Genomic DNA, 16907 nt, shown 5'->3' with positions numbered 1-16907 from the left:
GAACCCCTCACCCTGGCCCCTGGTTGGGAGTGTCCCACACACACTGGTACTAGAGTGCTAGTGTCAGACTTCCTTCCAGCCTTGACTCCACCCACCCGTCCATAAGACAAGGACACACATAAACCCCCACCTATGACCTTCTAGTAGAATACATGCTGATGAGACTTGTAAGGGGAACATTTAAAGGAAACGTTTTCTTTGTTTTTGGAGGTTATTAAGGAGCAAGAGAATAGTAACCACTTATTAAGTGGACTGTCCTCACAAGCTGTCTTTTGTAAGTGCCCTGTTATAACCGAGCAGGACCCTATGGGGCCTTCCTGGGACAGAACCCCCACTGTGTCCTCCACCTGCCTCTTGTTTGTAGAAAAACTTTAGCCTTCTAGGCTGCTCCTGAGTTACAAAGAACAAATTTAACCAGAGAAGTGAGAAGGTGCAGGAACAAAAGAGTCAAGCAAGACAAAATAATAACAGTTTAGCCATTAAAAAATCAAATACCTGTAGTTCCTCATCAAGGTCTATAGATAATATTCTGAGCTGTGTCCTTGAGCTGTTTTGCAAATACTGAAACCCCCACCACAGGGAAGAATTTAAGTGTATGCTAAACATAAGCATTCAGACTGGAGAATTCAGACTTGTTGAGACCAGAAGGCCAGTGATGTTGACTCCCGATTCCCTCACTGTCAGCCAATCAGAAGAGTGTCCATGAGCTGGTCACACACCATGCAATCCCTTCCTCACAGGGCTTTATAAAACCTTTCCCTGCAGTAAACACCACACTTTCCTTCACTACAACCTGGGGTCAGTAGATGGCTTTATTGCACACAGGTGAATGGACCCAAGTTTGGTGTGGTAACATATTGATGACCTAATCAATGCAGGCTTTGTATTGATGTCTAAATGCCGCTCCCTTCTTTCAAGGAGGGTTTTATAGTAAAATCATTGGTTTATCAAAATTAAATCAGAGCTTTATTTAGGGGGTAAATTTAAGCTGTAAAAACATCGTGTTGACTGCTGCTGTTGAAATACCGCCTTTGGGGAGTAAAAAAGAAAGTTATTTCTCTGTCTTAAAGAATTTTAAGAAAATGAGGTAGTCATGATGTTCATTAATCTTTCCAGAGAACGTATTGATTAAGGAGTAGGTGAATAGGCTGGAATGCCTATTCTCTATAAAATGGGAAAAATAAGCATGGCTCTGGAAGAATGTATGATAAAATAAAACACAGGAAGCAGTGTTGATTCCTTTAAAAAAAGAAAAGAGGGTTTTATATTTTTCTTTTCCTTTTGATTTTAGTTTGGAAGCTGTGGGATGTGGGAATACAAATGGGATATGCTTGGGAGGTAGACTTAAAATCCCAGGACAAGGTACGAATTACCGACCCCTGTGGTTCTTAATCTGGGCCATTTCGTTCCCCAGGGGAAACCTGGACACGTCCGCCCTCACTCTGGGGACGCAGGAGCCCGCGGGCCGCGGTCGCGGGGTTTGGGCGCACGGCGCTCACCTTCGGCGGCTGCACTAGGGGGCGCTCCCGGCGTCAGGTGGGCGGAGGCCGACCTGCCCACAAACGCCCCGCGGCGCCCGGGGACCCGGCGCCCGGGGACCCGGCCCCAGGGGTCACAGCACCGAGGCTGAGAAACCCTGAGCAGCGAACTGCAGGGTGAGGGGAGGGAAGTCGAGGGAAGATTGCGAGCTTTCAGGGGAAAACAGCCAAGCAGGAGGCTGGACAGGTCTTTTTAGGTTTCAGTCGCCCGAGGAGAGGCGGGAGAAGCCGCCACGCCGAGCGGGCACGACGGGCGCTGAGGCGGAGCTCAGAGGGGCTGCGCGAGCCCCCCGGGGCTGGCTTCCCTGCCAGGCCTCCGCCAGCGAAGAGGCGTTACTCCTCAGGCTTTCGGAGTCCAGTGTGAGTTTCTCCTGGGCGTGACGGCCTACTGAGGCGAGCTTCGAAACGGAGAGAGACGGAGAGGAAGGCTTCATTTACGGGGGTCCCTGCACTGCTCCCCATTCTAGTCCGTGGAAGGTCACAGTGAAGTCGCTCAGTCGTGTCTGACTCTGCGCCCCCATGGACCGCAGCCCGCCAGGCTCCTCTGTCCATGGGATTCTCCAGGCAAGAACACTGGCGTGGGTTGCCATTCTCTTCTCCAGGGGATCTTCCCGACCCAGGGATTAACCCAGGTCTCCTGCTTTGCAAGAGGACACTTTACTGTCTGAGCCGCCAGACTCTGTACACAGAGGCCCATTTAACCCTTGAGTGGCGAACGGGGCCAGCCCCCAGAATAGGGCCAGTTTCTGATGGACATTTCCAGGCTCCCCTGAGGAAGACCTAGACCCTTCTCTCAGATTCCTTTTTGTATCTGACAGTGACATTGGGAATTTAACTTCTTTCAGTGGCCTCCAGATTTTGTAAGGTTTCTGCCCTGTGCATATCAACCTATTTACCCACTTCAGGAGTCTGTTCATGCTGATCCCAATGGTTTCAGCTAAGCTTTTTGCTATCTTGTCAGGAGAAGGAAGGTTCAGTTCTAATAGTTGGAATTTCATGTTTAATGCAAGCTTCATATGAAAATGACTGCTGCAATCAGAAGAGGTCCCAGGGGGCGACCTGTGAGCAAGAGGAGTTCTGGGGGCAACCCCACCTGTTAACTGGGAGTGTAGCCCACAGGTGAAACTACTCTTGTTACAAAGCTGGCACTGCCATTATTTTCTGTTGGTTCTGGCACTTGCATTATTTTCCCCAAGGGCTTATAGCACTCATATTTTTCAGGGTCAGAAAAGTCATACATCAAAGTAAATCTTCCAGGTAAGAAGGGAATATATTTAAAATATACATCAGTATTTATTTGAGGAAAAGAGAAACACTTACTGCATGGAGTTGCCTGCATTTAGGAAGAGAATGCTAACGATTGCTATTGGTTCTACCCAATACATGTCCCTCATTTCTTTCTTGGAAATAGAACCCTGATGTGGGGAGGTGAGAGACTTCCTCCTTGATTTAAACCAATCATTCTCAATTCCCTTGCCCGTGATGGGTTTAGGCATGGCCTAAACCAGTGGCCAATCACATCTGAGAGTCTGGTGGATGCTTCTCTGAAGACCTGTGTCCTTGGGAGACACAGAGGAGAGTCGCTCTTACTTTTCCAGAGAAGGCTGTCGGGCCTGAAGGCGGTGCCTGGATGACAGCCTTCTTGTAACCACAGACATCGTTAAACTTGAATGGTGAGCTGGCAATCTCAGAAAGAAGGAGCAGTGGGTAGAGAGAAACTGAATTCTCAATTATACGGTTATAACGTTGCTTTAACCAACTTTAAGCCATCTCTCTTCTGGGCATCTTGCTTATGAGGATAATTTTAAGTCGATTCAGGTCGGGATTTTCATTTACTTGTTCCAAAAAAAAAATCTAACTATTGAAATAACTTTGTTTGCCATGGAAAGTATGCTGTCTTCCTTTCCAGAAGAAGTATTAGGTTTAGCAGCTGTGTCCTAGTGAGTAAAAAACTGGTGAGCCATCCTTCTTTGTAGATAAATGAGCAGAAGGAACATCTCACTTAAGAGAATGTTTGGGTTTTATCTCCATACTTGATCTCTCTTTGTCCTTCAGTAAAGTGAAATTTATCTTGAAGTCATCAAGTCTATATACTCAACATGAATCTTAGTATGTGTTCACTTTAAAGTTCATTTCAAAGTTATCCCGAACAGGGTCCATGGAGTGTCATTTATTATCTTCAGAACATCTACATAAAATATATAATGTGCCAGTATTAGTCTTCACTGGTCCTGGTATTCTGCATAAATGTGATATGTACCGTTATGTGTAACCTTATTTCCAGGTCAACAGGCATCTAGATATCTCTTTTAAAATTCATCATGATCTTCAATAAGTGATTAAGAACCAATTATATAATCTGTTCTGTATAAAAGGTCAACTGTGGATGACTTCCTGATGGCTCAGCGGGTGAAGAATCCACCTGCAATGCAGGAGACAGAGGAGATGTGGGTTTGATCCCTGGGGTGGGAAGCTCCCTTGGAGGAGGAAAATGGCAACCCACTCCAGTATTCATGCCTGAAAAATCCCACAGACAGAAGAACTTGGTGGGCTACAGTCCAAAGGGTAACAAAGAGTCGGACAGGACTAAGCATGCAAAGCACATATTTATAAAGACATGACTTCTATAACGTATTTACTAACTGCCTGCTACTATTTTCACTACTATTGACATCACGTATTTGTATAGTGTTCTGGAAATTATAAAGTAATTTTCTATCTGTTTTCTAGTTTAATCAGATTAACATATACCCAGAACTGTGCCAGATGTTGAGGGAATTCAAGAAAAATGTAAAACTGGCTCGGCTAACTGAAATAATGCCAAACAAAAGCGTTATTGAAAAGCTTTATTTAAAGCCAAATATCAGTGTATTCGAAAAGAGGTGCTGGATCTAGAGTTTTACAACAAATCACAGGAATCCTGAAAGAAACTGCTTTGGTAGCCTGATTGCAGCCAATAGGAATGAAGTGTATGACACTAATATGACAAAAGAAAAAAGTGTTTTGAATAGTGACTGCACGGCACAGTTCTAAGGCCCCAAAAGATAGATATGTGAAGTCATTAAGTAAGCTGTTTTTTTTTTAAATGCACAGACATCTATTGTATTCAGTTCAGTTCAGTTCAGTCGCTCAGTCGTGTCCGACTCTTTTCGACCCCATGAACCGCAGCACGCCAGGCCTCCCTGTCCATCACTAATTCCCTAAGTCCACCCAAACCCATGTCCATAGAGTCGGTGATGCCATCCAGCCATCTCATCCTCTGTCATCTCCTTCTCCTCCTGCCCTCAATCTTTCCCAGCATTAGGGTCTTTTCCAATGAGTCAGCTCTTCACATCACATGGCCAAAGTATCGGAGTTTCAGCTTCAACATCAGTTCTTCCAATGAACACCCAGGACTGATCTCCTTCAGGATGGACTGGTTGGATCTCCTTGCAGTCCAAGGGACTCTCGAGTCTTCTCCAACACCACAGTTCAAAAGCATCAATTCTTTAGCACTCAGCTTTCTTTATAGTCCAACTCTCACATCCATGCATGACCACTGGAAAAACCATAGCCTTGACTAGACGGACCTTTGTTGGCAAAGTAATGTCTCTGCTTTTTAATATGCTATCTAGTTTGGTCATAACTTTCCTTCCAAGGAGTAAGCATCTTTTAATTTCATGGCTGCAGTCACCATCAGCAGTGATTTTGGATCCCAAGAAAATAGAGTCAGCCACTGTTTCCACTGTTTGCCCATCTATCTGCCATGAAGTGATGGGATTGGATGCCATGATCTTAGTTTTTTGAATGTTGAGCTTTAAGCCAACTTTTTCACTCTCCACTTTCACTTTCATCAAGAGGCTCTTTAGTTCTTCTTCACCTTCTGCCATGAGGGTGGTGTCATCTGCATATCTGAGGTTATTGATATTTCTCCCGGCAATCTTGATTCCAGCTTGTGCTTCCTCCAGCCCAGCGTTTCTCATGATGTACTCTGCATATAAGTTAAATAAGCAGGGTGACAATATACAGCCTTGGCATACTCCTTTTCCTATTTGGAGCCAGTGTGTTGTTCCATGTCCCGTCCTAACTGTTGCTTCTTGACCTGCATACAGGTTTCTCAAGAGGCAGGTCAGGTGGTCTGGTATTCCCATCTCTTTCAGAATTTTCCACAGTTTATTGTGATCCACATAGTCAAAGGCTTTGGCATAGTCAATGAAGCAGAAATAGAAGCTCTATACAGTCAGCAAAAACAAGACCGGGAGCTGACTGTGGATCAGATCATGAACTCCTTATTGCCAAATTCAGACTGAAATTGAAGAAAGTGGAGAAAATCACTAGACCATTCAGGTATGACCTAAATCAAATCCCTTCTGACTATACAGTAGAAGTGAGAAATAGATTTAAAGGACTAGATCTGATAAACAGAATGCCTGATGAACTATGGATGGAGGTTTGTGACATTGTACAGGAGACAGGAATCAAGACTATCTTTTTCTTAAAAGAGATGCAAAAAAGCAAAACGGCTGTCTGAGGAGGCTTACAAATAGCTGTGAAAAGACGGGAAGCGAAAAGCAAAGGAGAAAAGGAAAGATATACCCATTTGAATGCAGAGTTCCAAAGAATAGCAAGAAAGCCTTCCTCAGCGATCAATGCAAAGAAATAGAGGAAAACAATAGAATGGGAAAGACTAGAGATCTTTTCAAGAAAATTAGAGATACCAAGAGAACATTTCATGCAAAGATGGGCTCAATAAAGGACAGAAATGGTAAGGACCTAACAGAAGCAGAAGATACTAAGAAGAAGTGGCAAGAATACACAGAAGAACTGTACAAAAAAGTTCTTCACGACCCAGACAATCACGATGGTGTGATCACTCACCTAGAGCCAGACATCCTGGAATATGAAGTCAAGTGGGCCTTAGGAAGCATCACTACGAACAAAGCTAGTGGAGGTGATGGAATTCCAGTTGAGCTATTTCAAATCCTAAAAGATGATGCTGCAAAAGTGCTGCCCTCAATATGCCAGCAAATCTGGAAAACTCAGCAGTGGCCACAGAACTGGAAAAGGTCAGTTTTCATCCCAATCCCAAAGAAAGGCAATGCCAAAGAATGCTCAGACTACGGCACAATTGCACTCATCTCACACACTAGTAAAGTAATGCTCAAAATTCTCCAAGTCAGGCTTCAGCAATACGTGAACCGTGAATTTCCAGATGTTCAAGCTGGTTTTAGAAAAGGCAGAGGAACCAGAGATCAAATTGCCAACATCCAATGGATCATCAAAAAAGCAAGAGAGTACCAGAAAAACATCTATCTATTTCTATTGTATTATTGTGACTTAAATATCTATCTCTCTATCTTATTTAAAGAGTGTGATTCTTATGGACCCTACACTTAATTTTAAAATATTAATTTTCCATATGAACCTGAGATTAAATCTGTAAATTTCAAAAGAATTCTCTACAATGTGCCATTATATAGTCTTTTTTATTACAATATGCTGCTTCTGCTGCTAAGTCGCTTCAGTCATGTCCAACTCTGTGCGACCCCATAGACGGCAGCCCACCAGGCTCCGCCGTCCCTGGGATTCTCCAAGCAAGAATACTACAGTGGGTTGCCATTTCCTTCTCCAGTGCATGAAAGGGAAAAGTGAAAGTGAAGTCGCTCAGTCGTGTCTGACTCTTAGCAACCCCATGGACTGTAGCCTACCAGGCTCCTCTGTCCGTGGGATTTTCCAGGCAAGAGTACTGGAGTGGGGTGCCATTGCCTTCTCCCTCATTACAATATAGAAATTATTTTAATTTTTTTGTATGTTATCTTTGTATTTTTATCTATGGAGAGCTAGGCAGAAGGGTTGATTGATTTTTTAGTATGTCAACCTTAAAAAAATAACATTTTTAAAGAAAGCAATACAGAAAATGGTCTTTCTTAGAGATAAAATAAATCTTCATAATAACATGAAGATACAGAATATCTTTATTCTGATTCAGAATGTGCAGTTTCAGAAGTTAAGAATGTCACTGAATCTCAAAGCCTTTATTAAAAGTAAGATGATCAAAAACATGGATTTTGCCAAGTGGCAGAATCCGAGACTTCAATCTCACATCTTCCCTCTTCTAGCTGTGTGAAGTTGGAATATGTGCTGAACGTCTGTAGGTCTTAAGTTTTCTCATTTATCAAATTAAAACAACATTATCCACCTTAGATGTAAAAATCCTCAACAAAATAATATCAAACCAAATTTAGTGACAAAAAAAAGATTATACACAGGGACAAAATGGGATTTATTCCCAGAATGCAAGGTTGGTTTTAACGTGAGAATCTAATATTGCAATAATCATATGATTATAAAACACTGAAAGCATGGTTATTTTAATAAATGAAAAAACAATGATAAAATCCACTATATTTTTATAACAGAGAGACTTTACAAGCCAGGAGTAGAAAGGAACTTGTTGAACTTGATGAAGGAAATCAATGAAGAATCTACCTACCACCATACTTAATTATGAAAGACTGAATACTTCCCTACTAATATCAAGAACAATACTCGGAGGTCTTCTTTCAATAATTCTATCCAACATTGCTTTGAAATTATTAGCCAAGGAAAATTGAATTAAAAGGCACCCTGATTGGAAAGGAATAAGTAAAATTACCTCTGTTTATAGAGGACATGATCTTGTGCATATGTAAAATCCTAAGAAGCCTGTTGCAAAATGTTAAAACTAATGAATAAGTTCAACAACATAAACATATAAAATCAATTGTATTTCATTCATTAAATAATTAAAAATCCAGAAATGAAATCAAGAGAACAATAGCATCAATTTTTTAAATTAGAAATAAATTTAACAAAAGAGCAAAATTTATACTCTAAAAGTGTAAAACTGTGTTGAAAGAAATTGAAGAAGATCTAAGTAGATATCTCATGACCTTGAGTTAGCGGATTTAATATTAAAATGTCAATATCCCCCAAATTCATCTACAGACTCAACACAATACCTATTATAATCTCAGCTATCTTTTTTTTCCCCATAAATTGACAAGCTGATCTAAATTCATATATTTCAATGTCTGTAAGTGAAAAATAGTGAATTAGATGGAAAATCCCTTAAAACAGTCATGGTGTGAGGGACATGGAGTATGCGGCCTGGACCCCTGTAAGGGTCTCCGCTGGTAACAGCCTTTTTCCACCTGAGCCCTCGTCCCCTCTGAGGTGGAGCCTCGCGGGTCATGGTTGTGAGGCAGGACATGGGCACCTTTGCAAGCAGTGAGCCTAACTCAGGCCTCTCACAGGCACGGCACTGATCTTCAGAGTTGCAGGGCCCACAAGAAGGTCCAGCTCCCAACCGAAGCTGGTCAGGACGCTGGGTGGACGAATGGAAGCTGACACAGGGATCGGGGGCATCTGGCTTGGCATGTGACAACCCTGGATTTCTGTGCTCCTCTGAGAGGCTTGACCTACAGAATTGTCCCACTCCTCATAGCTCAGTCGGTAAAAAACTCTGCCTGCAATGCAGGACACCCGGGTTTGATTCCTGGGTTGGGAAGATCCCCCGGAGAAGGAAATGGCAACCCACTCCAGTGTTCTTGCCTGGAAATCCCATGGACAGAGGAGCCTGGTGGGCTACAGTCCATGGGGTCGCAAGAGTCGGACATGACTTGGCGACTAAACCACCGTCACATCCCTGATCAGAGCGAGAACTCCTTCTAACTTCAAGAAAACTCAGGGGCCACCTTCTGGTAAAACTATCCTCACCCGTTTTGACCGTGAGATCACCATCAGGGCTACGTGGCGGCTGAGACAGCCTGGGTCAGAGAAGGCGCTTCAGGATGCAGCCATCTTGGATGGCGGGAGTGCGAGGCGAGGGTGGGATCGGGCTCGGAGGGGAGCGTGGCCCGGAGACCTTGGGCACAGCTCGCCTCAGGGAACGTGTGTTCACTGGGAGGCAGTTTTCAGGTCCAGGGTTCAGCGACCTGGCAAAGTCTGAGGCGACGGTGTGAGATCACAGCCAGGGTGTCTCCCAGAAGCTTGACGAGTCGACGGTCCACGCCGAGGGAGCTGAAGGGCCGGAATCGGGTGGCCGAGTGTGGAAGGCGCGATGGGCAGACTCGCGGAGGGAGACATGCTGAGACGACTGTGCTCTGTGGGACACGGCACCACCCGAGGCGGTGGCCAGCGGGGAGGTCTGGAGGACTCGCTCTTGACAAACAAGGAGCGTGCGGGAGGGGAGACACCCACCTCACGGCACTTGCAGCGGTTCTGGGCGGAGGCAGGGGACGCCATCTCAGAATCAGCCTCCGAGTGCGGGGATGGCGGCACCTGCCAAAGCCGAGGCCAGCTGGCGCTGCGTCCGGGTCAGAAGCCAGGGGGTGCAGTGATCGTCACGACTGGCGAAGCTGGAGTCGACGTCAACAAGGGCCACGTTCCCAGGAGGAAGAATCCCATGGTAGGTACACACGGAGGCCATCCCCAGCCCCCCCACTGGAGGATGTATGCCGTCTCCTTTCCTCGGGTAAAGGGGATACCCAAGCCTCCCGAACTGTCGGACACACGTTCAGAGTTGACAGTCGTTACCTGGAGACCTGCAGGGTCATTAGGCCACTGTTAGCCTTCTGGTAGAGCTGGGGCCTCCGGGCCCAAGTGACAGAGGAGTGGCGGCTAAGGTTCGGCTTGCCCTGGGTCCACTGGGTCTGTAGACTCCCCAGCTTGTCACTCCAGTCCCCTAACACAGAGGAGGGGAGGGAGGCCTGGCGTGCTGCAGTCCACGGGGTCACAAAGAGCCAGACACCGCTGGGAGACTGAGCAACAAATACAGATTTGGGAAAGACACGCTGGGCAGATGGTACAAGCTCCACACGGGGTCTTTGGCCTGTGGGGTCAGAGATGTTATAGAAAGAAAGGCAAAGAGAAGCCTCTGACACTGAGCCCTGCCCCCACCCAGCCAAGATGGGACATGCACGTCCAAGTCTCCCCAGGGGTGATGGCCAGGATTGGCGCCACGCTCAGGAGCTGAAGCATGCAGGGTCGTGATCTCGCTGTGTCTCCATTTAATCCACCCACTAGACCCTCTGGGGAATTTGGGTCTGTCTGTGAAGGGACTGTAGACCCTCACAGGCTACCGGTGCCTGTGCCTGGGCGAGTTAGCATGACCACAGGCCCTTGGCTCGAGGCTGTTGATTTAAGGGCATGCTCTTTCCATCTCGACCAGAGCCGCATATCGTAAAGTCCGCCTTCATGTGAAACTGACAATAGCACACACCCACAGTCTCCTTCCTGGGCTGTGTTGTCTCTCCCTCTCTCATGATGAGGCCCGAAACATCTGGACCACCCAGATGTCACTACGATGGCAGCTCTCTATGACCCTATGCTCATCTGGTCAGGAAGAAGCAGCTAGACCGATGGAGTCCTTGGTAATCCAAACACACCCCACAGTGAGATAGAAGAACTTTTAACTTAAAAACATGGCATGGGGGAAAAGTAGCTGAAGTTCAAATCACAGAGAAAATTTAATTTCCTTGATACGTAATTTGTTATTACTTAGTCACTACGTCATGTCCGACTCTGCGACCTCATGGCCTATAACCCTCCAGGCTCCTCTGTCCAAGGAATTTTCCAGGCAAGAATACTGGAGTGGGTTGCCATTTCCTTCTCCAGGGGACTTCTTGACCCAGGGTTTGAACCTGTGTCTCCTGCTTGGCAGGTGGATTCTTTACCACTGACCCACCAGGCAAGGCCTGATGTGTACAAGACATGCACAGTTGTGCAAGAACACATCAGTGAACCAGCAGAAATGTGGGAATAGGTATGCAAAGACATTTGATGAAGGTCTGCAAGTGGCTCTCAAAAATGTGAAAATAAGCTCAACCCCACCCACCATACCAGAACTGTAAATGAAGCTACTGCAATGTATCACCTTTCCACGTTGAATGGACAAATATCCAGTGTTTTAAAGCCCATCGTGCAGGGAATGACGTGGGAAAGTGCCAGTGAGATTGTTAATTTGTACAGATTCTATGAAGAGCAAATTACCAACATGCATCACAATTTGAAATGCATACACTCCTCACATTATTGCTGTCTCCTTATCTCATCACATGGTATATTTTTATCATAGCAGCCAGAACTATCATCCCAAAATAAAAATCACAGCAGACCCCTCCTCTGCTCAAAGTCCTCCAAGGGCTCCCCATTCCTCAGAAGGAAACCAACGTTCCCCAAAGGGCATGTCATGATCTGAATCCTTCTAGGTCCCTGGGACCTCAGCCCCTGAGCATCTTTTCCATACTTGTGGAACTCTCCCAATCATTTAAAAATAGTTGTTTTAAGCCCACAGTATAACATAAATCAAAAAGTGAACATATCATATAATTTATAGTGATGAATTACATGAATAATCACAAAATAAAATCTATACGTAGCCGCCATCCAAGTCATGAATCGAATCACTTAAGCCTAAGAGTCCATCCTGATGCTGGGAGAGGTTGAGGGCAGGAGGCGAAGCAGGTGACAGAGGATGAGATGGTTGGCTGGCGTCACCGACTCAAGGGACGTGAGTGTGAGCGAGCTCCAGGAGATGGCGACGGTCAGGGAAGCCTGGTGTGCTGCAGTCCACAGGCTCCCGAAGAGCTGGACACGCCTGAGCGACTGAAAGACAACAAGACTCCCGCTCCCCACGGAGTCTGGCCTCCGCCAGAGGCTGCCACTCGGCTGGCTTCTCACTGCAGGGGCGCCTGGAGCCGCTTTCGACCTCTGTACACAGGACACACGTCCTCCTCTGTATCTGGTTCCTCTTGCTCAGCATTAGGTCTGGGAGAGTCACTCACGCTCAGGCGTGTAGCAGGCCGCTTCTGCCTTCTCTGCTGAGTCGTGTCTCATAACAGCAGGCTACGCTGTGTCAGGGCAGCCCACGTCACGCCCTATCATGGTGTGTCACGCGATGTCACGTCACACCGCTCCACGTCACATATGCTAGTAGAGAGCGAGGTGCCCACCCATTCTAGAGTCGATGGACACTGGACTGGACTCTGGGGTTGTAACTGAGCTACAAACATTCCTCTGTGTGTTTTAGTGCATTTCTGTCGAGTTCGATCTAGAAGTTGAATTGTGGACTATGGCACACGCATGTGGACAGTAACGGTGCAGAACGCTGAGCAAATTCAAAACGACTGCTGGTGGCGTTGAGCGCGTTTCAGTGGCCCCAGTTTCCCCCCCAAAACGGATATAATGTCTAAAAACGGAAATATCTTCAATCTTAAAGAAAATATAAATCATATTCTCCACACTGAAAATTCTATAATTAAAAGCAAAACACGTAGAATAGCTAAAAACAAGTTTCTCAATTTTAATTTAACCAGAAAATCTGATAAACATAAACACCGAAGGTTTTTCACTAATTACGGTTGTGCTAGATATTTACCTTCTGAAAAAAAAAAAAAAAAAAGTTGGTGCTAATCAGACTCCGCACTTTGCAGACTCCCGTCACCATTTGATTTCCTGAGGTTTCAAGCAACCCATGCCTGTTGGTGCAGCAGTCTCATTATTCTCAGAAAAACTGTTTCCAACTCTGGCCTTCCAAATTGGGGTCAGAATGTACATTTCCACACAACCTGAGTTTTCATCTTTCATGTCTCCAGTTAAACTCTTTATTAGTGAGTAGCTTCAGACCATTCAGAACCGCATAGACCATTTAAGAATTTTCTGGTTTCATATCTCCTAAGACCATCCATAGCCTTTTCCTTTGATTTTGTCAAACTGTAATCTATTCCTATTTCTTCTTACATCAATTTCAAACAAGAGAAAACTAATCCAGGGCTATGGGGGTGAGCTTCACACATCAAAATCACGATTCACCCTCTGTGCCAGCAGAGCCTGATTAAGACATTGTCATTTCCTAGTAGGTGTGGCTTTCCAGCTATTTAGTTAAGCCTATTATTATCATTAAAATGTTCTCTTGGTTATTAGTGTCAATTCATGAGGAGGAGGAAGGCAGCTCACCACAGTCCTCCCAGGAGCCCACAGCGTCTAGCATAAACCCTTCTCTTCATAAATAGGCACGTGAATGCATCGAGACGAAGGAAACGCGCCATGGCAGAAGGGTGTCTCTCCCGCGTTCTGAAAGCTCAGATATGATACGGGCTCCTCTGTTCTGTAGGAGGCTGAGGTATATGATGATGTGTAACTTTGTTAGATACTAATATTTATTTAGATCCATTTCTATAATGCTCTTTGGCCCAAATGCTTCACCAGCTCTTTTTTCTTTTTTCACCTTCGATTTTTTCAGTGAATTTTAAGAAAGTTGGTTCTTTTTTCCTTTATGCTGAGTGTTGAGTTCACTGCCCCAAACACTGGAGAAACAGACAGGAAAACACAGAATCTCACAACTTGCTGACGCCGAACCGGTCCCCGGCGCGCGTGTGTGTGAAGTCACTTCAGTCGTGACCGATTCTTTGAACCCCTGTGGATTGTAGTCCCCCAGGCTCCTCTGTCCATGGGATTCTCCAGGCAAGAACGCTGGAGTGGGTGGTCATGCCCTCCTCCGGGGGATCTTCCCGACCCAGGGATCGAACTCACTTCTACATCTCCTGCATTAGCAGGCAGGCTCTTTACCACTAGTGCCCCCTGTTAGAGTCTGAAGCAGAACAGAGTCCTGGGTAGGAAATCCTGAACTAATTGACAAATAGATGGAAGACGACTCTGAGAGGTAAAAACTCCCACACTTCTGTGAATTTTAACTCCGGGAGCTCTACGAGGGTGAAAATAGGAGAAAACTCCCCTGTGCTTCTCCAGGAGGGAGAGCACCAGAGCTCTCTGTTCTAACAAGCTCTGCTCCCAGGAGAAACTGCTTTGTCAGACTCAAACCTATTTGGAGTTTATCAACACATACTAACCTGGGGGTGGGGAAATATTCAACCCCAGCCCCCTTGAGCCATCCTAACCCACACAAACAGGAGGCAAAACTGACAACCTCTTGTGAAGGCCACAGTGCAGAGGCTCAGGCTCAGGCTCACTCACAAAGACCTGACCCTCTAGAGCGTTGCTCTTCCCCTCACACCTCACCACTCATCCCTAAAGGTGTATTAACTGCAGTTCCTTTTACCTAGGACATCTTGTCCAACTTTCCCCAAAGCAACACATTCAAAAGGAAAAAAAAATGCACTTTGAAAAGATAGAGGAAGTTTCAGAACCAAGTCAGATATAGCAGGAATACGAAATCATCAGGCCAGTGATTTAAAATTATTATGATTAAAATGCTAAGTGCTTTAATGGAAAAAGTGAACAACATGCAAAAACAGATGGGTAACACAAGCAGTGAGATGGAAATTCTGAGAAAAAATAAAAACAGATGCTAGAGATCAAAGACCCTGCCACATAAATGAAGACCAAGACGTTAGTGGACTTATTAGCAGACTGGACACACCGAGGCAGGATTCTCTGAGCTGGAGGATATTCAGTAGAAACACAGTCCATACTCCAGTCGGTCCCTTTGTAGAAACTGACAGACTGGTCCTTCCAAGGGCAGGGGTAGCCAAAATAATTTTGAAAAAGAAAAAAAACTTAGGAAGACTCATACTCTGTGGCTTGAAAACTTACTACAGAGCAACAGTAATCAAAACAGTGATATACTGTACAAGAATTGTCACATTTTTTCATGGGACAGAATTGAGAGCTCAGGAATAAACCCGTATATTTTTAGCAGCAGTTCTAAGACCTTCCAGTTGGGAGAGAATAAGTCTTTTCAACAAATCAAAAGTCTTATTCTGGGACAATAAAAGGGTCTCCATACAAAAGGATGAACATGGACACTTATCTCACACCACACACAAAAATTAGCTCAACACGGATCAAAGAACTAAATGTAGTCACTATAAACCTCAGAAGAAAATATGTGGAGAATCTCTATGGCTTTGGATTTAGTAAAGGATTCTTAGATACGACACCAGAAGTACAAATGAAGACACAGATATACGGGACTTCATCAAAATTAAAATCTGTGCTTCAAGGAACACCACCAAGAAACCGAAAAAACAACCCACAGAATGAGAGAAAACATTTGTAAATCATATATCAGACAAGGGACTTATATGAAGAATATGTAAAGAACACTTGCAACTCAATGATAAAAAGACGAACAGCCCAATTAAAAAATTGGCAAAGGGTCTGAATAGACGTTTCTCCAAAGAAGACGTACAGATGTCCAATATGCACATGTAAAGATGCTCCACATTTTCAGGCATCAGATTAAATCAAATCCAATCAAAGTCACAATGAGCTACTACTTCCATCCAATAGGATGGCTAGAATTAAAAAGGCAGATAATAACAAGTGTTTTGACAAGTATATGGAAAATCAGAACCCTCATACACTGCTGGTAGGAATGTAAGATGGTGGAGCTGCTTTGGAAAAGAGTCTGGCAGTTCTTTAGATGGTTAAATTTAGAGTTTTCATACAAACCAGACTTTCTACTCCTAGTACAAACCCATGAGAAATGAAAACTGATGTCAGGATGTAAAGTTGTATACAAATGTTTATGCCAACATTATCCATAATGGTCAAAAGGCAGAAACAACCCAATAGTTAGTCTATCAATTGTCAAATGAATAAAGAGGATGTATAAACATACGATGGAATATTCAGTTCAGTCACTCAGTTGTGTCTGACTCTTTGCGACCCCATGGACTGCAGCACACCAGGCCTCCCTGTCTATCACCAACTCCCTGAGTCCACCCAAACTCCTGTCCATCGAGTCAGTGATGCCTTCCAACCATCTCATCCTCTGTCGTCCCCTTCTCCTCCCGCCTTCAATCTTTCCCAGCATCAGGGTCTTTTCCAATGAGTCAGTTCTTTGCGTCAGGTGGCCAAAGTATTGGAGTTTCAGCTTCAACATCAGTCCTTCCAATGAATATTCAGGACTGATTTCCTTTAGGATGGACTGGTTGGATCTCCTTGCAGTCCAAGGGACTCTTAAGAGTCTTCTCCAACACCACAGTTCAAAAGCATCAATTCTTCGGTGCTCAGTTTTCTTTATAGTCCAACTCTCATATCCGTACATGACTACTGGAAAAACTATAGCCTTGACTAGATGGACCTTTGTCAGCAAAGTTATGTCTCTGCTTTTTAATATGCTGTCTAGATTGGTCATAGCTTTTCTTCCAAGGAGCAAGCATCTTCTAATTTCATGGCTACAGTCACCATCTGCAGTGATTTTGGAGTCCAAGAAAATAAAGTCTCTCACCGTTTCCATTGTTTCCCCATCTATTTGCCATGAAGTGATGGGACCAGATGCCATGATCTTACTTTTCTGAATGTTGAGTTTTAAGCCAGCTTTTTCACTCTCCTCTTTTACTTTCATCAAGAGGCTGTTTAGTTCCTCTTCGCTTTCTAACATAA

The 16907-nt window shown here is 44.7% G+C and overlaps 1 protein-coding gene across 1 annotated transcript in view; it reads left to right on the top strand.

The window, feature by feature from the left end:
- The first annotated feature begins 4376 nt into the window (after positions 1-4376).
- LOC145537866 (uncharacterized) overlaps positions 4377-16907 on the top strand; it is a 34250-nt gene continuing 21719 nt past the window's right edge. Inside the window, exon 1 of the mRNA XM_081568848.1 lies at positions 4377-9966. Coding sequence (XP_081424974.1) covers positions 9619-9966 — 348 coding nt within the window. The 5' untranslated portion in view covers positions 4377-9618. The remainder of the gene's footprint in view (positions 9967-16907) is intronic.

Source organism: Giraffa tippelskirchi, chromosome 1 (assembly GCF_054371585.1).
Source record: "Giraffa tippelskirchi isolate mGirTip1 chromosome 1, T2T-mGirTip1v1.2.pri, whole genome shotgun sequence".
Lineage (NCBI taxonomy): Eukaryota > Metazoa > Chordata > Mammalia > Artiodactyla > Giraffidae > Giraffa > Giraffa tippelskirchi.
This window is presented reverse-complemented; position numbering and strand designations above follow the sequence as displayed.